The sequence below is a fragment of the Aptenodytes patagonicus genome, chromosome 8, assembly GCF_965638725.1.
Source record: "Aptenodytes patagonicus chromosome 8, bAptPat1.pri.cur, whole genome shotgun sequence".
Taxonomy (NCBI): Eukaryota; Metazoa; Chordata; class Aves; order Sphenisciformes; family Spheniscidae; genus Aptenodytes; species Aptenodytes patagonicus.
In genome coordinates, this window is record NC_134956.1 from 782,850 (window position 1) to 810,660 (window position 27,811).

The 27,811-nt window shown below is 42.0% G+C and overlaps 1 protein-coding gene across 13 annotated transcripts in view; it reads left to right on the plus strand.

Moving 5' to 3' along the window:
* WNK2 (WNK lysine deficient protein kinase 2) overlaps positions 1-27,811 on the plus strand; it is a 121,615-nt gene that overhangs the window by 82,436 nt on the left and 11,368 nt on the right. For 6 of the 13 annotated variants that reach the window (XM_076345894.1, XM_076345897.1, XM_076345896.1 and 3 more), the window contains 14 exons: positions 1,699-1,864; positions 1,945-2,061; positions 2,224-2,391; positions 2,618-2,663; positions 3,864-3,980; positions 4,465-5,543; positions 6,977-7,049; positions 8,638-8,693; positions 8,771-9,456; positions 10,698-10,912; positions 12,958-13,176; positions 14,111-14,209; positions 19,505-19,549; positions 21,105-21,358. In XM_076345894.1, the coding sequence (XP_076202009.1) occupies positions 1,699-1,864; positions 1,945-2,061; positions 2,224-2,391; positions 2,618-2,663; positions 3,864-3,980; positions 4,465-5,543; positions 6,977-7,049; positions 8,638-8,693; positions 8,771-9,456; positions 10,698-10,912; positions 12,958-13,176; positions 14,111-14,209; positions 19,505-19,549; positions 21,105-21,358 (3,340 nt within the window). Of the gene's footprint in view, positions 1-1,698; positions 1,865-1,944; positions 2,062-2,223; positions 2,392-2,617; positions 2,664-3,863; positions 3,981-4,464; positions 5,544-6,976; positions 7,050-8,637; positions 8,694-8,770; positions 9,457-10,697; positions 10,913-12,957; positions 13,177-14,110; positions 14,210-19,504; positions 19,550-21,104; positions 21,359-25,013; positions 26,067-27,811 lie in introns of those variants that run through there. The other 7 variants (XM_076345903.1, XM_076345898.1, XM_076345901.1 and 4 more) reach the window with 7 other exon arrangements.

Below are 27,811 nucleotides of genomic sequence, written 5' to 3' on the forward strand. Positions count from 1 at the left end.
CTTCGGCACCAGCAGTAAGCCAGGTTTTTCAGTGTTTGGATATGGATAAGGTAGATACGAACAGTGTGTGTTCATAAGCAGCTGAATGCCTTGCCTAATGCAGGAGCCAGCACCAACTTTGTTCTTATTGATTATAAAGCTTTGGGGGTAGGATTTTCGTGACCCTTTTCTATTTTCCTGAATAGACAAGATGAGTTAAGTTTATGAACTTTGAAGACACCTCTCTCCTACTGTTTCCATCCTACCCCACCAAAAAAATTAGCCTGACACAAGTCAATGCAACCCCACAACCTTAAAATGGAACCTTTTTTCCCAAGAGTTTGCTGCTTTTAAATACTGCATGGAAAGTGAAATCTAATTTTTCGTGACTATAGGTTAGTTCTGGCTATAAATAAGTTACATAAAATTAGTTCGTTTTGTCTATCTAATCTGTTGTAGAAAGGCACATCAAATTTTCAGTCATCTATTGAATTCTAATTTGCCTGTTCCAGAATTGTGTTTGAGAATCTGACTGTCGTGACTGCGGCAGCACGGAGGGTCTGTGTCAGCACACGTCTCGTAGTCGTACAGGGAGGTCTCTCTTTGCCAGGTGCATAGGTAACTCAGCGCTGGAGTTGGGTTGTGCTTTTGTAGAGTGGAGGGTAACGGCACATGAATCAAATGGCTGGCAATTGCAGCAAAGATGTGATCTATATCCTGTGCGCGAAATGTGTTCACTTTCCTAACGTACGAGTTGCACATACAAGGTAGCTGCAAAGGGAGTAGAAATAAGCTGTTCTGTGCAACTAGTGCAGAACAAGAAGTAAAGGCTTTAAATTTAAGCAAGGGATCCATAGGTTAGACTTAAATTCCTGTATGCCTGTATGGCTAAATGAACACAAGAATAAATTGCCCAGGAAGGCTGTGAAATCTCCCGGGAGCTTTGTAAGATCAGTTTACACAAACCTCTGTGAGAACTGGTTTAGACAGAGCTGGTCATACCTTGGGGTAATAAATAGGCCAGATGGCCTTACAAGGTTCCTTCCTGACATGATTTTTATGAACCTTTGAAAATTTCCTGCAAATTACTTGCATGTTGATGTTTTCTGTACACGTCATATTACAATAAGGTTGTTAGCAGCTAGAGTTTTGGCTGCTAAAAATAATATACTGTTGCTAGCTGGTCATCTGGGATATTGTGGCATAAAACCTTCTTTCTGGTTCTTGAGAACTGCAGAGGGAGGAGAGGCAGTCTCTTACGGGATGCTGTACCGACTTCTCACTCTTTTCCTTCATCTCCGACAAACATAAACTGACCCCGTTCAGACCTTCTGCTGTGAGTGCTGACAAGCAGGAGTTGAGAAAACTGGACCTTAGAAAAACAGGGACTTGTGCAGTTCAGAGAGGGACCATAAGGATCCCTGAAGTGAAGGGATTAGGGGATGTATTGATATATTGAGCGATGGGACTTTCCCTATGGTATTGGCAGAAATGTTCATAGATCATTTCTTATTAGGTGTGATAGCCAGAGAACGTGCCTGACTTGGAGTAGTCCCTTCAGGTACTGAGCATCTTTCAGTAGCGGGCTCAGTTTGAGCCAAAAGGGTGCAGATGTACACTTTTTTTTTCAGTCTCTGTTGTGTATCTTACCTATGCGTAACTCCGTCGTGTGTGACGGTGGTTTTATCTTGGGGTTTTTTCTTCCTTTCTCTTACAAAGCTACATGAGTCCAGATGTTGCTTCGGGTAAAGAGATGAGTGACAGCTTTGAAGGAGCAATAGGAAGTGGAAAACAAGAAGGAAAGTCTTCAAAGAAACATAAGAAATCTACACGTGCTCGTTCACGCCAGGAGAAGTCCAGCAGACCAAAACTGACCATATTAAATGCAAGTACCATCTCTTTGAGGGCGACTTTAGGATTCCTTCGGCTGTGCCAGAAATAACGGCTGTTAATCTTTGCCTGCAGGTTTGTAACACGGGGGATAAGATGGTGGAGTGCCAGCTTGAAACACACAATCACAAAATGGTGACTTTTAAGTTTGATTTGGATGGTGATGCGCCAGAGGAAATTGCTACTTACATGGTAAGAGTTGGTGATGCGGCTGCCCGCAGTATCTTAATGCAGCAAGTTGCTTCAGCCAACCTATTCTCATGTGTGCTTGTTGACCAAGCCTTCTGGTAGCTGTGGAACGGCACATTGATCGAACATTACTGTTTTCCTCTTTATTTTGATGTGGCCTTACAGGTAGAGAATGAATTCATATTGCAGAGTGAAAAAGAGACATTTATTGAACAAATGAAAGATATTATTGATAAAGCAGAAGATATGCTCAGTGAAGATACAGAAGGAGAACGAAGCTCTGATCAGGGCACAAGTCCCCAACAAGATACCGATAAGCTGGAAATGAATGAGGTAAGAAATGTTAAACAAAGATTTCTAGTTTGATTCCTTTTTCTTAACAGCCAGTTACTGTAAATTAGTTTTACGTCCTGTGTTAAAAAAAAAAAGTTTCTTAGCTAGAAAAATAATGCTTTTACTCCGTTAAGGCTTACAATGAGCGCTCCTTAGAATGATGCTCCTCTTGCATTGATACAAGACGGCTAGTTCTTCTATTGTTTCGGTTTTGTTTTTTTAACAGGAGAAGCGGCAGTCTCAAATGAAGACGCCCGTGTATCAACAAAATGGTAAATGTGCCTTTGAATACAAACTTAATCTCAAGCTGTAAGGCAGTGATGAGCTTATGCAGAAGTTTGCTAGATTCAGGAAGAAATCCACCGGTTACTGGTGGTCGGAAATATATCTAGAAATATGGGTATGACAGCGGTCCCTGCTGTTAGCAACCTGGAAGATCGCAGGGCTAACCTGGATGAATCTAACATCTGGGGATGTTTAGAGAAGCCCTGAATTACACAAGCCGATAATCGGTGGTGGAACAGTCAAGAAGGTAGGGGCAAGCATACTCTTTCCACAACAGTGACTACGTTTGCAAGAGGAAGCTAAAAGATTACGTTTGCGTTGGTAATTTAGTTGAAATTTCTAACCCGTAAGTTTTCAGCTACTTTGGTGTCACAGGGGAGGGATCTTGGCCTTCCAAACACAATTGCGTCTTACGGGTTTTACAGGCAAATGGAATGGGAAGGGAATTTGCCCTTGATTCTCTCTGTAAGTGTGTGCTGGTGGGAAGAATGAACCCTCTGCTGAAGGAAGCATTGTTTCCAAAAGTCTCGTTACTGCATGTGGCGCTGTGTAGTTGCTCCATGCTTACAGGGCAAGAAGGATAATTTGGAACTTCTTCTTTGACAAGTGCAGAAACTGGGTAATCCTCCAAACTAGACTTTCTGCTCAAAAGATCTGCTTTATTTGTTGCCTGTAAACATCATACGATTTTCTCAGTACACCTTTTTTAACACAACATTTATATTTCTGCTAATGAAAGTGATGAAGTGTGTATAGTTCTGGTTTGCCATTTACATATGCTAGGCTTTGAGATAAGATGTGGAAGGAAATATTAGCTAGAAAACTTCCAACGTGGAAAAGTTAAGCTGGATAAACTTTACAAAATTAACAGATTTTTCCTTGTGAGAAAACTGTCCACAGTACCGTTAATAAAACTTTCAGGTACATAACTATTGCCCTTCTAAAAGTATGAACACTTGAAAACAAATTTTCAAATAACTTAAAATATGTGGCAGAATCAGGAGGCATCGCTGTCTCCCTTCCGGAAGGGATGAGAAACAAATTAGGCGCCGTTGATTTAATCTTGGCTAATACTGTAGAAGTTCTGATTTTCTTTCTAAACATGGAAATTAAGACTAGGTTTTGACAGATGATCTGGAATGAATGGAAACTATTGTGTTTACTTCTTATTTTCTTTTCACCTCTAGTTTTGCATACTGGAAAAAGGTGGTTTATTATATGTCCTGTTGTGGAAAACCCTAGTACTGATGCACCAGAATTTTCTCCACCGGTACCTCAGAGTACACAGCAGTCTGAAGGTCCAGGTATTTACAAACTTTATAGAAAATGTTTTCTTCTCTGAAGTTGCTGTGTCATCTCTCTTCTATTCTCACCTGACTTGGTTGTGATTGTTTCATTTCATTTAGTCGGAGGAAGAAAGTGATGAATTTTAAGTCATGCATTTTAAGTGTGTTTCTGGTATTGAACATTCCTAATCTGAAAATTAGGAATGTTTATTTGAGTTTCAGAACAGTCTCAGTGTTTTAACTCTGCCTTACGCTATAAGGTAGCTGAATTTCTAGTCCCTGCTGTTTTAATAAGCAGTGTCTTTTCAGTGCAGTATTTTTGCATAATGTGTAATTTTGGGTTCTAATTTGACTTGTATAACAGTTATTTTCTGACGGGAAGCACTAATGGGTTACAGCTAGATGTGGTTATCACTGCAGCTAACCGGGAAGGTTTGCAGTGACTTCCTTTCGTTCTGTGCGGCTCGTAAAAAAAGTTGACCTGGTGTTTGTATGCTTTTAGACCTGGAGCAGTCGGATGATCAGCAAGCGAGCTCTGCGGTGGCGGATCCGCCTGGTGTCTTAGCTGGTCAGCAGCTTCCCCTACAAGCAGGTGTATGTGACAGCCCCATTGGAGCCTCTCCATCTTTGACACAAGTTCCTGCCGCAGCATCTTCCGCCGGCTTATCGAGCCAGGCAGAGTTTTCAGCTCCGGCACTGCTGGGATCTGCTCCAAATATCCTAGAGCAGGCGGCTGCTAACGGAGGTCAGCTGGAGTATTCTCCACTGAAGGCAGCGATGCCCGCTCAGCCGGGCACTCCTGTCCCCCGTGCCGCCTTGCTGGAGGAGCCTTCCGATGCTCTCCTCGCTCCTCAGCACCTGCAGCCGCAGGCTGACGAGGGCACGTGTGTCCCTGACGTGGAGATAGCGTGTTGCAGCGTCGGGCCGCACAAGTCAGTCCCGGCAGCTCCTGCGAAGGCGGCAGAGCTCTGCCCGCTCCCCGTGCTCCCGGACGCCGTCGTTTTGGAACGGCAGCCTGCGGCGCAGGTCCCTCACCTGCCAGAGGCCAGCCAGCCTGGCGTGGTGCAGCACTCCTTCATCAACCAAGCGTTCCCTGCAGCCGCCGCATCCGATCCTCTCGGTCTGGCAGGCTCTCAGCTCCAGAGCCCTACTCAGGTGCCAGTGGCCGCCTCCCAGCAGCACGCGATGCTGTCCCAGGCGCAGCCCGTAGCCTGCGCCGGCGTGGGGATCAGCCTGCTGCAACAGCAGCAGCCGAGCACCGCCGAGTCCGACGGAGAGGGACCACCCAGGGTGGACTTCGTTGACAACACAATAAAAAGTCTTGATGAGAAATTGCGCAATTTACTTTACCAGGAGTACGTTCCTACTTCTGCATCAGCAGGGACTCCAGACACCTCTGTTCCATTAGAACAGGGCGACAGTGAATTTAACTTGCCACCTTTTCCCAAAGATCAAGTTCCCGCGTTGGATTTGAGAGAACCAGGCCATAATGTCGCAGATACCGGCCAGGAGGTGAAAGCTGCTGCCGAGGCCCAGTCGGTGCCACTCATACCATCTGAGATCTCACCCTACCCAATACTGGTTAGTCCAGCAATATATATATACACACGCTAAATCTGCCCTTTATACCCCCAAATCCAGCTGTTAGGGACAGCAGCAAAGCAGAGCTCAGAACCAATGAGCCTGTGGTAGGACACGTATAGGTTTCTTGCTTCCCTAAACATTTTATGTTTCTGCTCCTGGGCGTATTACCTTTTGTCTGTTGACTGCTTTCCAGTGTGAAAGTTCTCTTAAATTTTTACTGTCAGATGCATTCTGACTCATTTTACATAAATGCTTGTTAGTGAAAGCCAGACTTTTCCTTTGGTTTTAAAAGTGGTATATCATCTTAATTCCTTCTCCTCCTCTTGTGTCCTGTTTCTAAAGCAGGCAGAAATGTGATAATTTTTTTTTGTAGTTTAAGAACATAAAACACAATGAGAGGTATAGTCATTCAAGTTCTGATGAAGACGATCATACTTTAATAGGAATTTTTTTTTTATATAAATTAATGGCAGTGATTATAATGCCTGCCTTCCAAGTCAGTCTGAATAAAATAAACACTTCAGGAGCCTTTGCTTTGTTCAAGTGCTGCAGCTACAGGAAGACATTCCGTAGGCAAAAGCTTGCTCTGCTTCCAGTAACGATTTCTTTTGTCTTCCCCTGAGCTTGGCAGAGCAAGCCTGCACTGGGAAGCATCTAAGGAAAGCTGGAGCCGGAGGTCTGGGTCATTATTTACTCAGTGTCTTGACTGTGCACCTGTGTTGCGTTCTTCCAGATAAAATCCTGAGTTTATGAAATTCAACAGATTTGCAGCACTTTCTGCTAGAAGATCAGTGTATATCTTACTTGAAACGTAGCGTTTCTGGAGATAATGACATCACCCAGTAGCAAGGATGAGGCTGTTCCGTGTAGTTTCAGCTGGATGAACTGTATCAACTGCCTGAAAGATGCTGTATGTTACAGGAGAGATGGCTGCACTTGAGTAACTCTTCAGAGCATATTGTTTATAATAATAAATGACCTTCTACAGCAGATAAAATTTTCTCTCTATGAAAGGTGTTATGTCTTTCCAGTAATTTGAATTTGTCCTATTAAAATCTGTGCCAATAAGAGAAGAGAGACGTAAAATTTCTGAAGACAGACATACAGATGAAGAATGTACAGTCTGGCTGGAAAAGCAAACCAGAACAAAACCCCAAACTGTTATATATAATTCAGTGCCTATTTTTCAGTAACTTAGGCTGCAGTTCCCTCTGTGACACTGCCACTGCTTTTTTTTCTTCCAAGGGAGGAAAAAAAAATGGATTTGAAGGAAAAGCTAGAAGGCCACCGCCACAGACACTGTAAAATAGTTTAATATTCCACAATAGTGTGAGGGCAGAAAAGAGGGAGAGAGAGGGAAGGAGAACACATTGCCTTTCTGCTTTGTGCGCGAGACTGAAATTCTTTTTCTTTTTCCTTTTTACCGAAAGTTTGAGAAGTCGGAGGTCACCGGCATCGGTGCTCATTCCTCAGAAGCAAGAGGTGGGTCAGCAAGCAGAAAAGGTAATGCTCCTTTCAGAGATGAACGGCAGCGATGCATCTGTACTAGTGCGTGGTCCTCTCCTCCGGTGTCCCCTTGCTGCTCACCCTTCTGGTTAACTGCAGAGCACTGCCCAGCACAAGGCATTTCTGATCCTACTTGTAATATAACTAATATTATACGACCCACTTCTGTCAAGCTTCCTAGAAAGAGACTGCCTCACAGGCGGATTTATTTTAAACCGTAAATATGCAATACATGTCTGCGGTGTAGGTATCGGGTATTCACGTGGAAGGCTATGTTCCCAATAATAAATTTCCAGTGCCCTTAAAAGTCCAAACAGAAAGTCCCTCGGATTTCCTGGCTTTCATAAAAATGCGTTGACACAAATAACATGATTGAGGGTAGCCCCTCTCGGGGGAAGCCTGTAAGATTTTTCAAGGAAGTCCCATGGAGAACTAGTAAAGAGTACTTTTCTTTAGGTACTTGTAGATACAACAGCACTTTCTATAATAAAGTAGTAGGAGCCATAGTAAGAAACTGGGTATTTATCATGCCCCATTTACCTGTCTTGCAAGTCATGGGAAGTTTTAAGGGCTGAGGAACCCAAAACTGCCCCTGCTGTCATGGGTGGCGCTGGGGAGGGCTTATAATATATATTTTTTTGAGATTGTTGTGGCAAAGCTGGCTACCAGGTTTGTGCGACAACGCAGATCATTCTTGTCCTGGTGGACATAGATCGTCCACTGCTCTTAGGTCAGTGTGAGAGGGGAAAACTTTGGGTAGCCTGCATTCGTCTGTCTCGCTACAGACAAAGAAGAGAGTATGCAAGTGGAATGTAGCGCTGTGCAGTAAAATTAATGTATCTTAGATACCATCAAGCAGTGATGTGTTTCACCATTTCAGAACTATGAAGTGACAGATTTTTGCCTTATGTTCACTCTGTGCAACGTGCCATAAGAAAGCAGCTTTCTGAAAAGCTTGCGTTTGTTGGTTTAACTTCAAAACCAGTGTCCAGGTTGTGAAATAACTGCGTCTTGATTACTGCCACTAATATTTTGCTTCTTGCGTGCTTCTGTGGTGCGAGTGGCCGTCTTTTGAGCTTATAATTTCCGCTTTCAGCAATGTGCGTTTAACTTCATTTCAGGCACCTTTAATTGTTGGTGTCAGCATCTGCCAAATGAAAGGTGTGAAATACCAGTCCATCTGTGGTCAACTGCAGCATTTTGTATGCATGAATAGCTGAGTGCAATTACTTTTTCAAGACATCAAGAACGCCGTAGTAATGCAGGCCCAATGTACCATGCAGATGTCATTCTTCTTCTGGTTTTCGCCTTAATTTTCAGCTGACTAATGAAATTCCACACTCCTATTATTATTTGAATTCCCCAAATCAATAGATTGAAGAGAGTGCCTACCTGCAGATATTTTATATTATCATCGATGCTGCCTCCTGCATTTATAGATCCTGTATTACAAAGATTGGATATTTAAATTATTCTTCAGTGCTACACTTTATCACACTTCAGTTTATCACAATAAACGTGTTGGCTTTTATTATACTAAAGCATTCCAGACATGAATATATCTCTTTTCCAACTTGTAAAACAGGTTCAGCTGCAAGCATCACTTCAGCTCCTGCTGCTACGACAAAAGGCCTCCTTCAGGTAACCAGAAACTAGGAGCGGTTTTATGCTTGATTGTTACAGTTACTTTCAAAATTAATCTCCGTTATTTTCTCCAGGTTGCACCTACATCATCAAGAATAACTAAACAGATGGAAACTTCTAAAAGGAGCGAGAAGGCAAAGACTATGACTTTGTCTGCACACACAGATAATGTAACACAGATATCTACAGCAGATGGGGTGATGAATAACCTTCAAAGGGATGACTCTCTAGACTCTGGTTCCTATGGAAAACAGGCTGAAACTCATGATAGCGGTACACCAGCCAAAACTATTGGCAGGTTTTCAGTAATCAGCACGCAAGATGAATTAACTTTAACAGCGCCGCACTGCTTAAGGTTCTCAGCACCCCCAGACGTCTATTTGGATGAGCTACCTTCCAGCCCTGATCTGAAGACAGCTGTCCGACGGGTGCAGACGGCCTCTTCTGTCGATGTCCTCTGTGACCAGGGTTCGAGTGATTCTGCTGATGAGCCTTTCCATCGTCAGTCGGCTGCTGCTGCCCAACTGTCCCCCCCGAGCAGTAGTGCAGCCACTGACTTAATTAAAAAAGCAGCTGCTTTTCTGCAAAGATCTGGCAAAGCTAGCTCGCCAGGCCTCGATTCACCTAACGGGCAAGGAACAAAAATTCCTACCATCAACATAACATCCTTCCACTCGCAGTCATCATACATGAGCAGCGACAACGACTCGGAATTTGAAGACGCAGATATGAAGAAAGAATTGCAGAACCTGAGAGAAAAGTATGTCGTGTTCGCTAACAACGCTAGGGAAGCTTGTGTTAAGATACCTAGGCAGCATCTCTGCGTGTGATGAGCAAATATGTGGTTTTCATAGCTGTAATGAGTAAACTGGTTCTGGACAAATTGGGCATCGCTAGGACCTTGCCCCGGAATATGCATCCTTTTATGCATCACTTTATTTGTCAGTCCCATTTAGAAGAATAGTTCAATAATAACTTCTTTAAACCCCAAAACGTTTCTGCTGCGATGTCCAGTTTCCTTACGGAAAAGCTATGTTGATGTGGTAGCAAACAACAGCACTTGTCATGTATGTGATAGTAGGTTCCCATGTGGACGCTATTTAAGGCAGCGTAACAATAATCTGGATGCCCGCATAGACAGCTGCCGTAGTGTTCTCTTCACGCCCTTCTCTGCAAGGGTGATTTAGACTGCCCGGTCTACGGACCCATCACTATTCCCAAACTGGCTTTTACAGTGGATAACCTAGTATCTATTAGGCAGGTAAGACCCTCGCTTCGCCTCCCATCGGATCTCTCATCATCGGTCCAGTCTCAGCGGGAGGCTGGGTGAGCCTGGCAGGAGTCTGTCGTGCTGCCAGTCCTGAGAGCTAGCTTCTTTAAATTTGAACGCTTTCTTTTTTTTCCTGGCAGGTGATGGGTAAAAACTAGCATTAGATGGTAGTTTAACCAAAATGTTAAACTTTATCCTAAGGTATAATGGTTTTACTGAATGCAGATGATGCATCTTTTTAAAACAGAACTACAGTAATACAAAACCTTTAAACTGACTTTATGGCATCATGAAGTCTGTGTTATAAATAAGGTAATGATTCATGTGCTAATGGCATTTTTATGGGAAGCACTTTTGCTTTTCTTCACGCTGAACTCCTTCAAACTGCTGTACGTGTCTTGAGAGTTAACTTTTCTGAAGCCACTGGTTTGAAGAGAGAAATTCTGGAATAGTTTGGAGTTCCTGTCAGATGTCATGTCAAAGCCACTTGTTTTTACCGAGGATGTTGAAAATCTTTTTAGCTGTCTAGGATTCTGTCTTGTAAATGAATATTTGAGAAGTCAGTCACCACATTTGCCAGCTAGATTGTTATAACTTCACGTACGGATGAGCAGTTGATTGTTTTATAACCGAAGACTATTTTGTTTCTTTTTTTATAACTAATTATGCTGTCAAGGTGTGGTGCTTTATCAAATACATTGCTAGCAGATTTCTTTATTTTTTATGTTTAGGCATATGAAAGAAATTGCTGAACTTCAGACTCAGCAGAAGAATGAGATAGAGGCACTGTATATTCGGTTAGGGAAACCCCTTCCTCCCAACCTGGGGTTCCTTCACTCAGCCCCACCAAGCAGCCGTCGCCGAAGAACCAGCAAAAATAAATTGAAAGGTGGAAAACTATTAAACCCTCTGGTCCAGCAGCTCAGGAGTGGAACATCAAGCACAAGTAGGTACACTAGGTTGCTTTCCATCCGCCTGTTGTTTGTGTCGGTTGTGGTTCTGCTGTGTAATTGCATGGGCGGCAGGAGAGGCACTGAATTTTTATTGTTTTTAATACTATGACTCAAGTTTGCGTACCGCGAACTGTTTTTGAAGCGGGCTTCCTTTGGGACAGGCTTATTACAGCTGCCCAGTGCTGAACCATACGTACCTTCTCTGCATCGGTTCCGATGCTTGGCAGAGAAACAATGTTCCGCTTTAATTTGGAATACAACCTGGTTACATTTTCTCATCCTTTCTTCAGATGCAATTTATTGATGTTTGTATTCACTTCTTAGGTGCTGTTATCCTCTATTGACTATGTGCTGTATCTTGTTGTTGTTGTTTATTTTTTCCTACAAGATGCCATATAAATAAGATTGGATTGCGTTTGCTCCCCGAAAGTATGGGAGGTAAAAACGGTTATAAAACTGTGATGGATGCTTTGACCATCTGAAGTAGTTTGAGATTTTTCAAACGGTAGTGCAGTCTTGAGTCATTATCTCTTTTTGTAAGTATAAAGGTATAATTCAACTGGGAAATGTTGATATACCCCAGTACCTATTTCCTCAGCAAAATGTAGAATAGAGTATGAATAATTTTTCTTCAACTTAGTTCATGCTGTTATTTAGAGGAGCAGCGGCACTGCCAGCGTCAAACCTGTATTTCAAACCTGGTAGCACTTGTTTTCAAAGTCACTGCATCATAAGTCCACTTCGAATTTCATTGCATCAATCTTAATTATAGACAGAGCGTTTTGGAGGTTTTTGCTTTTAATTAAGGATTTCAGCTGAGATAGGAAAAGCAAAGATATTCAGAGGCAAGATGTTCTGTGATCCATCTTGAATCTCAGTATTCTCGCCTACAGAGAATATATGCTTTATACCTCTTTAGCTGCTGCTTGGCCGACGTGCATAGGTTTTACTTCCTTTCCTTGTGATGAGATACTCTGAATGTCTGTTATCCTTGGTCCGTTCATTTTCCAGTTTGTTCTTGGGTTCTCTCTAGCCATTTTTCCCCTCTGTCTATTCACAAAACCCACATCTGTCTCCATTCATGGATCTTGGCTCATGTCGGTGTGCTACCCTAGTCCAAAGAATTAAAGCTTATTTCTGCATAAAATGTCCCAATTTTCTCTCTTCCCAACCCCCCCCCGCAACCCTCGTCACCTTCAGTCAGTGAGCAGAAACTGCTCAGACTGCTACTTCGGTGCATGCTTTCCTTCATGCATTTCTTCTGTGTTATTTTCCACTTTTTTGAGGCACTGCGTAAAGCTCATGTTACCTTCGAGAATCTGTATTCACGCCTGAGTCTTCTCATCCTTGACTATGTAGATTCCTCATTTTTGGCCTTCCTAGGTCCGTCCTTTAGGGATCAAGGGCAGGCGGTTTCTAATACGGTCAGTGATGTAATTGTCACTTCCATTGTTAGATGCTTTTGCTGATACATCCATGGAACAAATGATTACAAAGGTATTCTGGTGGTAAAGCCTCTTTACCCGAGATATCCATGTAGATAGATATATAGATACAGGTATTTACATATAGACATGTATCTATCTATATATAGATAGCTATAAATAAAAAGTTCCTCGTGTCTTTGCAGCAACTTTTTATTTCTCTCCATTTGCTTGCTTTCACCTTTCATGTTTGAGAGCAAACCTACATGTTCTGCTCAGTCGTTCTGCGCGTTCATCCTCCTACTTCGGCACTGCTGCAGCTCTCGCTTTATTTCAGCAGTCCCGACTCCAGCCTTTCTCGAAACTGCAGAAAAGGAACGGTAAAAATCAAGCCTACTCCATAAGCTTCTTGGAGAAACTGGATCAGCAATAGTATGCGTAGATTATTTTCTGGTGCAGGCTATCCGTAAAGCCTGTGCGTCATACAGTACTTCAGAGTCGTAAACCGCTGCTCCTCTTAGTGGCAAAGTAACGCTTATTTTTAGGCACGGATTTTTATTCGGTGGTTTCCTAGCGTTTGCCGTTGCATGCGTTTTGTTTGTTTGCTCTTTCAGGTAATCTTTCAGACTCTAAAGACTCACCCCACAAAGAAACAACTAAAGCTCAGCCTGGATCTCCCGAAGCAGCAGCAGCAGCCACTTCCCCTGCGTCAGCCACCTTCGGGAAGGCTGTTCAGACGCAGCAGCCGTGCTCTGTCAAAGCCTCTTTGTCTTCTGACATCTGCTCCGGCTTAGGCCCCGAAGGAGGTGACGTGAACGCAAGCTCTGGCCAAGGTGATTTTTTTCATACCAGCTGTTCGGCATGTCTTCCAGCACATGCTAAGATTAGTTCGCTTCCCTTATGCTTGAACTTTTTAGGAGTGGATTTCACTTCTAGTGATATAAGAACATGAACCTTTGACAATCCAAATTACTGGCTTATCTTTAAAAAGATCGTTGCAGTATTGTCAGAAGAACAAAAGTAAAGTATCTTACCGAGTGTTAAGAGTCAACACTCAAGAAGGCAAGCTTTTAGGAAGGAAACACCTTTTATTTTTGCCAGCAGTGGCTTTATACTGACACCTTTTCTGGAGTCTGCCTTACAGACTTCTGAGAAAAAAGAAAGGAAACCAAAAAAGATATAGAAGGATAGGTGATTGTTTCCTTTGGTTCGTTTGGGGCTTTTTTTTTTTTTAGCCCCTTGATACTGGGAGACCCAGAGTTCCTCATTATAAACTACCAAACCATCTTGGGTGTGAGGGGAAAAAAATAAAAGAAAAGGAAAAAAAGAAAACCAAAACCAGAGAACCAAGTTATGTTTCCTTTATCTAAGGGGTTAACTTTGTGCATGATTTTGGAGTCCCAGCTAAATGACTGTAGATAGGCTGTGTTCCCCAGTCCCGACCTCTGATACTTCTGTGTATTGCACACCTCCGTAGGCTTTGACTGATCTTGTTGCCATGCATATTGGAAGTTATAATGATGATTAAAATACCTTCCTCTCATTGCACATCCTGCCAAACTAATCTACAAAATATCTATGTTCTCTTCTGCTGTTATTGCATCCTTTGTGTATGGTCAATTAACTTACTCCTCTTTGGCAAAGTTAAAATGGAGATGTGGATGTTTAACTAACAAAGCTGATTTGACTGATGGTATAGGACATCTGATGACAGCTACTTGTACTTTATAAGTGTCTTTGTTTTCTTCCCTTTATATTCATTTGCAGGCTGGACGGTTTTCCACCAAACGTCTGAGAGAGTGACCTATAAATCTAGTAGCAAACCTCGTACCAGATTCCTCAGTGGACCTGTGTCTTTGTCCATCTGTTTGTATTTGTTCTTTTGTATTTTATCACAGTCCATCTTTCTTTTACCCCCTTTTTCCAATTCCATGTTTTATATCTCTAATATGTTTGGCAGGATGCCCCTTTTTCTGAACCATCTTTTCTTTCTTTTTATCTTTTTTTTAAGTAGTCATCATGAACACACCTTATTTATATTAATTTTTCATATGAAAGCTTTTTTTGCACTGCTTTTGGCTCGTGCCTGGGCACCAAAAGCATGTGTGGAAGATCTCATCATTTATTATATAGCCTTATGGTAAATTTTACCCTGGACGTATCAAAGCTTTTGTACTTTATGTGATTTATGTTGAAGTAATTTTATTTGCAATGTGGCAAATATACATGTCTGCTGTCCCGGTTCCAGCGACAACAAAAAGAAATCCATCCTTCTGTAGACGAATGGTCTCTTTCACACATGTTTGGACTATGAAGACATGCATGTAGCAAGCTGATACAATACTAGAAGGTCACTGAAGGGTATAACTTCCATACAAGGGCTGTATTAACACGATATACAGTACTGTTTATATCCACTCTATTTTCTTTAATTTTTTTTCCCCGCTCTTTGCATGTGGAAATGCTGAGACAATAGTGCTCCAGCTAGTTCTTTCAAAATCTGTTTTCTAGATTTTCTTCCCCATGCATTCACTTTAATTACTTTAAGTGAGCAATTTTTTATATACTCGTAAGCAGCAGGCAGATCTGGTTACTCCAAGGGAGAGTACCGCCAACTTTTTTTGTGTAAGCTGATCTGGCTGAAGCACTTCACTCAGTTTATTTTCTTATGACCTTATGTGACCTCAGAGATGAAGTCAATTAGCAGTTCATCAAAGCATAAATAAGTAAAAAGCAATATCAGATTTTTCAGATGATACTTTGAAATGGATTGCTAGGATCCAGTATTTTTTGTTTCAAATAATTGTGCACCTGCTATTTGTACCCTATTTGTATGACTTCTAAAGTAATTGGCAATTCAACCAATGATATCAAGCTATTTAATTAAAAAATTAAGACCTTTTTACCCAATCATGTATGCTGCTTTTTAGGCAAACAGATTTTGCTTGTACAATAAAGATATGTTGTGCTGAACAGGTACTATAGGCCACTTACATATAACATTAGAAAGTTCTTGAGAAAATGTTTGGTTAACTAACTGTTCATTTGCATTAATATCAGATCTCCGACTGGAGTTCTACATTGCTCATCATTATCCAAGTGGTACAGATCAAAGGCACAAGACCACTCAAATACACTCCTCCTAACTTTATGAATAAACAATATTTTAAAAAATAATCTTGATTTTTTTGTTTGAGGTCCCTAAAAGTCCAAGCACTCAGGTTCTTGAAAACTGATGTTTACTGCTCGGCATGCTGAATTTATTATCATGCAAGTTTTTAACGACTGTTGAAGTCGTGAGACAATTTTGCATTCAGGGATTTTTTTCTGAGAACCTGAGGGGGGAATTCTCAGTTCACAAATGTTCCCCCTTGGTATTATAACGGACATAGTAGTTTCTTCCTCTGCACGTGTAATTCCCAGAAGTCGTTTCATTAATCTTCCACAGAATTACTTTTCAGTAGGATGCAAAAAGACTGGGAGATGGCAATTAAAAACCAGCATATTAAAAATGTTTGGGTGCATGGATATTGTGAATGAAACCAAGGGAATATGTAAATCCTTCAAATCGTGAAGTTCCCCAATGCCGAAATAACTCGGCACGACTAATTGCTTTCTGTTCTCAGCCCATATGCTCTCTTCTCGGTTTCTTCTGGGCGAAGTGTTCGGAGAGGAGGTTTGCACTCCCCCATTTCTGAGTCATACGAGGAGATGGACTGAGTTTCAGGCACTTAACCCTGACACATCCATCCAAAGTCACCGCTGCTCAGAGCGCGCAGCTTAGTTTCAAATACTGCCTGTCACTTGAGTTGCTGGACAGTTTTCCACAGCTGAATTACTGGTAGGTTTTGATGGGGATAGGAGGTTATTTTAGCTTGTTTTCCCGGTGAGTCCAACGGGTTGGTGGTTCTGTGTGTGAAGGGATGAAGATGGGGCTGCGTGCGGCCCCATCTGTTCCCCAAGGACAGCTGGGCTTGGGACTGCCGCTGGAAGGACGTACGGCTGGTGGTTCCATTGAGCCGGTGTCCAGAGCAGCCGTGACCATGGGCCTCAGGAAAAATAGTGCTAGATGATGATGTTGGGAATGCCAGCTGGCTCGTGCTCCTTCCCCCCTGGAAGGGGGGACGTAGGTTGACCCAGCGTGCAGGCAGAGCCGAACGTTTGGACTAGGTGCTAAACACGTTTGCGTCTTTGCTGCCCGCTTGAGCAAGCGGAGCGAGTGTGGGAGAGCGTTGGAGAGAGGTGGTGAGCGAGCGCTGGGCCTGCGGGGCTGGGATGCGGCTGTCCGGCCAGTTCAGGGTCCCGGCTCTATTCCACAAGTCGAGGTTTCCCTGGGGTTTTTTGTTTGTTTGAGAGCTGTTGGGAAGAGTTGTGCTGGATTTTCAGAAATGCTCTGAATCTGTACGTTTGATTAAGGACAAACAGCCCTTTGGGGAGCTTGGATATTCCAGTGTGAGGCCTGTACTGTATTAGCAGACAAACTAGCAGCACGCTTTTAAAAAGAAACGTTCAGATGCATTAAAGATAGTTTTCCCAAATATCTTGCCCTGGTTACAAGATCCATCAAACTTGAACGCTTTCGCAGTGTTCTCCCAGAACAGCTTTTTGATCTGTTCCCCATGTCCAGTATTGACTTTTCCTTTGTACTTTTCATGGAATAAAATATTTTCGATGGGCTTCAGCATAATTTTAGCCTGAGCTCCTTCCCTGGGTTAAATTGCAAGGGTGTCTTAGGGAAGAGTTTGCGCTGATTGTGAGTGGAATTTTCAAAAACTCCATTTGGCTTAGACTTGTAATCTTGCGGAAAGCGATTTTTGTCAGGTCTGTAGTAATTAATATATTGTATGTGTATACGCGATTACGGAAATGGTCTAACAATTTATTGCCATTTCAATTTTATTTTAGCTTTCGAGGTTTTTGGCAGCTGTTAGAATGCAAATATGGGACAGTGGATTTTTTCTGTCCTGTATGATATAATAGCTACTTAATTTCTCACGTAAGAAATCTGGAATTGGAGGTAAAACATGCTGCTGAACTTTTGCAGTCTCAGATTAAATCTTAGTTATGATTCATCTCCTTAACTTTACAGCTATTAAACACCTTGATTTTAGAAGCAATACAATTAATCTGGTGAATTAGGTTAAGCAAATGCATTTTTAATTGAATTTGAATTTCAAACGAGTTGTAGCCGATGATTGTCAGTCCCTGCTTCAGGCAATATCACCACTGAGATAACGTTTCTCATCTCCCAAGCAACATGCTGGAGTGATGCAATTTGGAAGAACTAGCTCTCTTTTTGGTGATTGACTCTCCTGTAATATTTTCCTTAACGCTGGCTCCGCTCACGCGGTATTTTGTGACTCTGTCTAGTATCATTGTTCTCTGTTGCTTCCCCGCACGTATGGGGGCCCCAGGTTTGATTTGGCACCCGAGGTGCATATAAACTTGTGACTCAGTTTTCAGGAAGCGGAGGGGTTGGTGATTAAACTCTTTTACATGCATTTGAGCACGTACTGTAGTCAGCTGCCTGCTTTTATTTTTCGCGGGCAGTTGCTTTTCACTTGCATACATATTGTGCCAAATACTACCTATTGCTACCCGCAGAATGCTGCAGGACAGTTAAGAAAATAGCATTCTGGTATTACTGCCGCTGATGTTTCCATAATGGGAGTTGCTAGCTAACTTTAAGAGATAGGCAAGGTAAGGTATAACTGAGGGGAAAAAGAGGGGGAAAAAAATTAAAAATACAACACGGATTGTTCAGTTGTGAATGTGACTTGTATTTGTTATCTAGGCTTTGAGATGAGAAACTAAACTTGGTCATGCTTGCATAAGGCATTACTGTAGTCATGTCCTCCTGATTTTCCTGGAATAGAAACCTCATTAAACTACATGAAATAATAAGAAAATCTTTCAAAGCAATCCTTCTGTTCCTCCTCATGCCACCCATATCAAAACACAAACATTTCTTCTCCCTTTTTTCTCCTCCCTCTTTACTTTCTCTTCCTCAGTCTCTGACTGATGTCTCTCCTTTCTCCTTTGAAGACTCATTCAGAGCCCATGTCAACCTGGACCTGCAATCTCCGAGTTTAAATCTGCATTTCTGGCACAGTAACATAAAATATCGACACTGGTTTGCTGTAGAGAAAAAGCACGTCCATCCTGTGTCTTGCTTTTTTGCCCCACTCCCTGATTTTGCTCATGTTTTCAAGTGCTTCTTCACAATAAACTTGCCATGCCCCATGTCAGAGATTCATCTCCTCCCATACCATAATGATACTCTTCTTACCAAGTCCAAAATACCTTTCAGGAAATTTGGCACTCAAATAGAAACGGTGCTTATGTCTGGCAAGATCTGACAGTCAAGTAGGGTTCTCAGTACACTTCTGGCAGTCTAACTATCTAGCCAACAGAATATGTAAAATCATGATGAAGGATGTAACGAGATAATGAAAAAAACACGTAGTTTGTTTAAATGAAAACTCAGCTACTCTGCTGGATTATTTTTCTGCACTTGGACAAGGTATAAGGGAAACTCATTCACGGTTACTTTCAATTGAAGTTCAGAATCTCACATTTAGACACAAATCCTACTAATAAAGTATTTGGAAACAATTGGCCTCAGACCTGCAGAACAATGTATCTTTTTGGACTTGTAAAACAGGACTTTTAGGGTTGTTTTACAGTTTGTCTTTGCAGCCAGACTAGCTTGACTTGTTCCTGAAAGCATTTTTGGCCTCCTATCACAAACTGAATTGACATCATTTCCTGCATAAATAGAGTAGGAATCAAAACCCTCTATGAGGAAGCCAAGGCAATTCGGGAGAAAAAAAGAAAAGGAAAAAAAAAAAAAAAGAAAAAACCAACCAAACAGAAAACCCCAAAAACCAAAACCCCAAACAAATACATCTTTAAGTCATGAGACCTTGCTTTTGGCATGCTATTGTACTTTTCAAAGCTTCTGAATGGCTGCACATTAAGAAAGGTTTGAGCTGTCCAGTTATTTAGACTTCCTTTACTCACCTGAACTGCTGACTTTGTCTGTCCTTTCTTGCATAATAACTACTTTTCGATTGCTTAAAAGTACAGAAGCTTGTCCGTCAGATTTGTTGTGTTTAGTCTTACCTAATTCTGTATGTCTTGTATTGTTTTACCTTGTAGGGTCCACCTTGAAACGACTATGTCTAGGCAAAGATCACAGTAGTAGTAACTATCCCATTTTTGTTTCTCAGTATTTCCTTCATGGCATGGGATGTTTTTTGCTTTTTTTTTAATTATTTTTTACTAAAAGCTAGTTGTTTAATAAATAGAGCTGATGCACTTATACTGATATGAAATTAGACTGTATAAATTGTGATACTTTCATAATAATGCATGTGCTGTGATGTCTTGGGAACCACGCATGCTGCAAGACAGTTGTGGTATTCTTTGTGTGTGAGACTGTGCACGCATGCGGCGAGAAAACTGGATTCAGTGTTTGTCTTTCTGAAATACACACCTTTATATGACTGCAGTTCTCTGCTGGAGGAATTTATAGCTTAAAACGATCTCGTTTCTGTTGAGCTGCATGAAATATTAAACACTAATTGAAGAGCTTTCCTGTCAAAATACTTGTTTTTCTCACTGGTCCCTTTCCCCCAAGCAAAGGAAAAGGAAATGAGCAGTACTCACTTAGAAGTTACGTTGCAGGTTGAATGCATGATCATTTAAAGGTTATTAACGTATTTTATATAACCATAGGACTAATTAGTTTACTCGGTTTCATTGGCTAGTAACTGATTAACAGAAAAAAGAAGACTGAATGTTCATGTTTGCTTATATAATAATTTTACTACAGTTCTATGAACTTTTTGCTTGGAGAGATGGTCTTTATTTCAAATCTTTAGCTATGTCAAATAAGTTAGCTGAAAAGTTACTTTCTATTTTCTGCTTAGGTCAAATTCAGGCACCTTCAGTTGCTGTTCCCTGCTGATCTTGCTGTGTCAGACTTGTAGTTACCAACACGTAAAAAGGACAGATTTTTTTTTTTCCCTAGTTCTTCTAGAAATAAGTGAACGTATAAAATTAAATCTGTCAATACTCTTCCTGTCTGCTTTTATCTATACCAAAAGTTCTGTATCTTTATCTTTGTCTCAAAAACTCACACACCTACTATGTCCTCCTCTCTCCTCTTTCTTCTGTACATCCATGGTCCTGATGAGTTTTTTTCCCCCAAAATATGCAGATGGCAGAGTAAATGGTCCTAACATCACTGAGAGAGATTGTGGGTTCCCGGAGCCTTTGAGGCGTAGTAGCCAACCCTACTTGTAACCGATATGACAATTACATTTTTCCAGGAGGACAGTAAACTTATGCAAGTAAAATAGATGGTAAATTAATTTTTTAAATGCGTGCAGTTTTAGCAAGTAATACATCCTGCCTCCCACTCTCTCGTGGTAGTCTCCTCTGAAGAGACTTTGTAAGCCTCAGGATGTCCGTGTTACTGGGACTGCATTTGTTTCTTCTCTCTGAGTCATTAATTTCACCTAGAGAGAAGTTGTGGGCGCAACAGCTAGTGGCTGAAGCAACGTGATGTGATAGAAAATATGAACGCATTGGACTTAGACCATTTCTTTAAGCAAAGGTGTTCTGTAGAAAGGAGGGGGAGGGTTAAAAGTCCGAAAAGCCACCATTTGAATTGCAGTAGATGAGAAACTGTTTGAGCAGCAAAGTGGTGAAGCAGAGATGCCATCGTCAACTTTCTTTGTGTGTGATTTTCCAGGATCCTCGACAAACAGTCTCGTAACGTGTCCTGAGCCCCTCCCGCAATCAACCCTGCAGGTTCAGGCCAACAACAGTAACAACAAGAAAGGGACGTTCACAGACGATCTTCACAAGCTGGTTGACCAGTGGACAAGCAAAACTGTTGGAGCTGCACAGACAAAACCTTCTTTAAACCAACTGAAGCAGAACCAAAAAAGGCAAGACATGGAGCCAAAGGCTAATCCCATGCAAACGCAGAATGAGACATGTGGAGTAAGTGGCACTCCTTGAAGAACGTACCTTTTGCTATGTGTCTGAAAGCCTTTGCAGAGCTCAGATTTGGAGGAGGACATAGACTAAAATTGCTTCAGATAGATGCTTCCTATAAATGTCCGTCTCTTTTCGTTGAGTACTAAACCAGATTTTTTAAAAATTGTCTTTTGGAATAATCTTGAGGGATATATGGGCTGCAATATATATATATAAAATATATATTTTTAAATTGCAAACTGCTTATTAACAGCGATATACAGCAATGCTCATGCTGTTAACCATATGTTGCTCAACTTAAGTTTTAACTATTCCTAAAGTTTTCTTCTTTTTGATGTTTAATATTAATCTTCCTTAGGCAGAACAGTGGCTGGGCTGGTGGCTTGGCAGTAGCGAGCCTGTGTTTTAGTGGAAGTGGAGCGAGTACTGTGCCGAGATAGGGGACAGCTGGATGTGTTTCTGACCCTTGCTTGTTGTACTGGGCGTCTTTGAGGCTCTCCGCCTCATGAAAATACCACCTTCAGAAATGCTGTGAAAGTAAACTACAACAAAATGGAAATTGGAAGCGCCCCCATTCATCCCGTCTTATTTTCAGGAGCAGGAAAAAAACATTGCGACGTGCGTTTGTGTCTGCGTTCAGTGCTTGTTCTCATGGCTGAGTGATGATATGGAGGCAGGCACAAAAATGAAGATGTATCCAGAATCCCCGTTTCCCATTCTGTCCCACCCTGGTCTGGGTTTCCAGACCTCTTCCTCCTCCTCACGATTGGATGATTCTTTGACTAATAATTTTTGCTGGATTTATTTTTTTGGAAGACTGGAAATTGAGCCAAAGTAGAGGAAAATAAATTAATTTTAAAAGCAAAGAAATAGCGAAAACAAAACCAGTGAGGGACTGCTTTGTAATTCCTGAAAAACAAGATAACTGGATCTGCCTTTTTGGCATGTTGAAGGGGAAAAAAAAACCTGTATGCAGCAGTGGTAGCTCTGTAGTTATCCCTGAGGTGAGACGTGCCAAAGCAGGAACCGCATTAACGCGTCTGCTTTGGTACCTGCTGGTTTCGGAGTTAGTAGGGTCGCTGACTTCACAGGGAAAAGCATTTGTGCATATTTATTAAGCAATTTCATGTCAATTCTTAGTTGTCATAAACGAAAAGAAAACAGAGAGTAAATAATCCTTCTGCATGGTGATGGTTTAACCAGGATAAACCCATTCTGGAGTAACAGCAACATCTAGTTAAGACCCTATTAGTTCTCACAAAATAAGTCAAAGGAGGTGCTAGTAAATGCAGATTGAAGTTTTCTAGAAAGTGATGGTGAGGGCACAGATTTTGTTCTGTTAAGTCACTTCTTGCTCTCTCTTGATGTGCTTTTTGCAGCTTGATGTCTTTTCCCCGAGACTCCTGCAGTAGTTTGAAGTATTCAGTGGGTTGTTCTGCCTGCCCACTTATAACTCTGGAAAAGAGAGTGGTTATTTTGCTTATTTAAATCGCCCGTTAACATCGATTTAGGGTTAATGTTACCTTTTGCAGTCTTGGTGTCTCTGTTTCAAAGCCTGTGGAGAGGGCAGAGTATCGCTGCGAGAGGAACGGGAATGTCCCTGTCTTAATACACTGATTTTAGAGGGTTTATTTCTTTCTAGAACATGGTAGTTGTTCCAGGGAGTTAACGGGACCGATTGAAGTCTCTTAGAGATAATTTAGCAAGAGCTCAGAGAGGTTGGGATTCCCTGCTCTTCATTTCACATCATTCCTTGTTGCTTGGAAGAGCAGCGGTGGGTTGGAGACCTTGCGAGCCCCGTGCCAGCTTGCCCTGGGTAGTTTTGTGCATAAAGTCCTTGTAGAGCCGTGCGGGCTGCGGAAGAGGTGCAAAGGTAGATGGCAAATCTTCCTAGCATGGTTATTGTTGGGGTATTTTGGCCATGAAGATGGCACTGCATGCCGGAGATGACAGAAAACAGGGCAGCAGATATGACTTAAAAGACTTTTACAACAGCACAAGGGCTGTTTTGGGAGTTGAGCGTCACTCTGCTGATCGTACCTTTTGAAATTCGCCCTGAAGGGGAAATGGAAGTTAAGGGAGGAGGGGGCTTCGCGATGTTGGGAGAAAAATAGCCAAAAGAGGAGGAAGGAAACTGTGTGAAAGGACCCTTAGTCTGGACAGCCAGACAAGTGACCCATAACATCAGTTCTTGGATGAGTTACATGGGGAGATGTTATAGCTGCACTGAATCACCGTTGAGTCCACCTTTTAAAATGGTATTGAAAAGTCAAAAAGAACTCAGGAAATAGCGTAAGGGGTGGAAATATTTTCCTGAGTATATAAAGCTCAGGCTGTACTTCTTCAGTCCATCTGTTAACACCATCTTTTTGTCATCTTTTTTGATCAAATACAAAAATGCCTTTGCAAGAAAAGAATACAGAGCTGTAAACAGATTTCCAGCCCATCAGAGAAAGTTATAATAAGGTTTTATGTTGGAAAGAAAGGCTAGATAAACTGGAAATGGGGTGATTCTTATCCCCCCCCTTTTTTTTTTTTGACTGGAACAAACTAGCAGTAAACTGTTAGGGCAGGTTGTCTCATATCTTCCAACTGGGTGTTTTGTTTAAGGAGATGCTATCGCTGGTCCCGTGCGATGATCAGAAATGGGGGGCAGGAGGGAGGCAGTATTCATACCTTCACTTCTAAATTTCCTCTGGAGGTTATTGGACAGAAAGATGGCTCCGTGAAGAGTTTTTAAGCAGGGGCAGGAGTGATATGAGTTGTCCCATGGTGCTCTGTTGGTTATAGGTCCCCTGGAATTGGCACCACACAGAGCTTTTGCACGTGACACAGAGGCCACGTAGGCGATAAGCATCCTCCTGGCGTGAAAGTCTAGGCCTTCTGTTATACAAGGTAGGACAAAGAAGGCATCAAACCAAATGGCCCCTTTCTACTCTGTATTCAATTTTTTTTTTCAGTCTCTTAGGCCAAAGGAAAATTGCAACAAATCCTTATTGGTTAGGGGTAGAGGTTTTGGGGTTTTTTTAATGTATTATTTTCCCTTATTTGCCCACCCACTGTTATTAATATGCAGGGTAGTTGTGTGGCTGATTTCAAGTCTTCTCTTTCATCCTGGAAATAGAGGACTAACCTTCCTGAGTTATCTTTTTTCTTGAGATGCTTCTACCACCGTCAGCAAATTGTTTGCTGTGTGAATATATTATTGGTACCTTTTTTTTAACTAAGTGAAGGCTACTCTTTAAGGTTGGAAATCAATTCGGAAGGGAAATTGGTGGTGTGTTTAATAAGAGTTAGTGGTTTTATTTTCTTCCTCTTTATCATCAGAAGTGTAGAAAGCAATAAAATAATTGGGATGCAAAGGAAGACTTTAAATTCTGCTTTGTTTCTGTGGAAGTTACCTGTCAGTTTGGCTGCAAATCCTGGTTGACAAATATTAGAAGTTTGTGGGGGAACCTTCAGCTATGTCACAGGAGCACTGAAATGTTCCTTTTCAGATGTTTTATTTAAACATGGAAATACACGTGGATTCTTATCATCAGTAATTTGAAATGTAATAGGAGATATTAGGAAGAACTGAAGTCAAACTGCCTGATAATAGTTATTTCTCTCGTGCTCATCCGTGTTGAAGACATGATGAAATAATCCTTTTTTACAGGTAATTGTGGTTACCACCAGTCAAGGAATCCGCCCAGGAACATGAGCTGCCTTGTGTGTAAAGAGTACTGAATATTGTGTAGTTAAAGGTATTATTTGAAGATGCCTGGGAATAAAGGGCTTACCAGAAATATGTTTTCTATTCTTCATACTGTTACGTAGCTCCATGGTTTTAAAGAAAAAACTATTACCCCAAAAAAAGCTGTAAATATGTTCCAAGTCCATAATAAGGTTGCTTCTGTGAAGCGTGCAGGTCTGTGTCAGCCGGTGACGTGTGCTGGGGCTTAGACACCATCAGTAATAGCTGCACATCTGTTTACATTTAGTACGTCTTGATTTTAATGAGCTGGCTGCCTGGGAAGCAGGCTTTCTGGAGATAGCCACAGACGCGAAAATGGAGCGGAAGGACTATTAACACCTTTTACTGTGTCTTCCGTCTCCACTGGATTGGAAGAATAATAAAAAAATAGGATGAGTCTGTGTTTGAAGCTATTCAACACTGCCTTCTCGGTCTGAATGTCAGAATAGCTTTCCAGGAACCGGAAAGAGCACAACCACAAATCTTCAGTAGCACCTAATAACTTCGGGTTTTCAGCAAACTGGAAGAGCGTGATAAAAAAGATGTATTGGCATCCTTGCCCTGCTTCTGTTGGCAGCCAGCTCTAACCCTGTCCTGTGATTCAGACGGTTTTGTTTCGATGGTGGTTGGACCGTACAGAAGTAAAACAGTAATGCTAATAACGTAGCCATCAAAATGTAGCTGGAAGAAAAATAATCTAAATCCTGCATTTTTAGAATGAGTTGTGATAGTTACAGTCAGCTTTCACAGCAGAATTACCCGGGTTCATCTGTTCTAATGTAAAAACATAAATATTTGTGATGTTTATAAGTCAAACACAACTATTAGCTATATACTTTCACAGTACTGTAGCTATGAATATTGCTAAAGTGGCACTTTAGAGCTTGCTTGGTAAAGCATGATGGCAAGGTAGAGAATTAAAGAAAGAAGTCCAAAGACCAGGTTTGGTTTTTTTTCTGAAGTACCATAGTCTTTGTCCAGTGGGGTTTGTTTCATTTTTACGTGTGTTTTTGTGTATGTTCTACTCTGTGTATATATTATTCTTGTTTTCTAAATGAGTGTGTACAATTATTTGGGGGAACAGGAATAAATGGCGGCAAGGGAAGGACTGGCAGCAAAAGGCAGGCATTTGGGGAAGCAGGAGCAAGAGGTGGCTCTTGTACGAGCCCTCGGGGCAGAGGTTTATTAGTGCAGGGAGAGTTTGGCAAGCGCAGGAGAGGAGGCGGCGTGAGCGGAGGTACGAAGGCAGCAGGCTGAGATGCCGCCATAGGTGTTCGTCAAGTAAGTGTATTGCTTCTATAGAGGAGGCTAATTGAGATGCAGAGGGAAAGAGGAGGGGGAGGAATTGCACTTCCTTCCCATATAGTACGGGATACATTTTAGGACGTCAACCCAGTCTCCCTTCCAAAAATAAAAATAACCCAAACAAACAAAAACCTCTGTTAGGGGGTTTGTCTCTAGGTCTGTCTCTAGCAGACAGACTTTCTTACATGGTGATGACAGAGGTAAATTATGCAGTGCGTTTCTTAAATTCATTAAGTTTGAGACTATGTCTACCTTACCAGCCTGCTTACGGCCAGGTCAGCTGACTTTACGAGGCTCTAGGCAGGCAGCAGAACAAACAGAAGTAAATCAAGGTTGTAATATTAAAAATGAAGTAATGCCATCCGTAGTTGGCTAAGTCACGTACTCAATCTCATTCCTCATTGCTAGTGTTGCACTGTCTAAACTTGAATTAGGAAGGGAAAAGACCGCTTCTGCTGTACGCTCCTGCAGGAGGATTAGAGTATTTTAAATAAACCCCAAACGCTTCTCCTATATGACTGCAGGCTATGGCTATAAAGATCTTTTGTTTTTCAGTGATCTCTAAGCACTGAGCTGGGTACAGGAGTCTGATATTGTACCGCTTGTTTTCAATTCCCAAGACAACTTCAGTATAAAAGAAACAATTTGCACCTGTATCTGCAAGCTGTGGGTAGAATACCAAAGCCCAGAAGATGCGCTGGGAGCTGAAGCCTTGTCACCGCTAGGATACAGTGTGCTGTAGTTGATGCACATTTTGGAATTGACAGCTTGTGCCAGAACTGGCACCTTTTGAACTGACTTGCCAAAACGACATGGTAATAGCTAAGAGGAGAGGTCACCTGGACAAGCAGGGACCTGCAGATAACAAATGTGTCCTTTCAGCACGGAATTGGCCAGCTCGTGAGTGGCGGGAGAACCTGCGGGTTCACAGCTTCACTTGTGAGCTTCAGCCCCCCGGCAGCTGTAGGCCTTGTGCTCGGGGTGAAATACCCTTACCATTGACAAGGCGCCCGGCCGTGCCGTGCATCTCGGGGGCTTCCTTCGATGTACCTCCGTTAAAATACCAGCCTGATTGATTGAAATGCCGAGCTAGTCCTGTTTACAGCTGTGACTTTGACCCCAGTGTAGGTACACACCTTGTTCATCGCTGCGCGAATGTCCATCTGCTTCCCTTTGAATTTTATGAACAAAGTGACTTGTAGTCTCATGGCTTTCCTACAGCTGGGAAATCCATAGCTCCTTGTGCTGTTTTGAGGACTCTTCTGGTGCACCTTGGTTTTGATGTTTCAGTCGGCATCTACATGCAGGAAGAAATGGGTTGTTTCGGCCTCTATCGGTGTTGAGTCGTCATAGCTGGTTAAAAGATGATGGTTAAAAAATGGCTTTGGCCAGGAGACTTCTATCCAGGGGAAGAC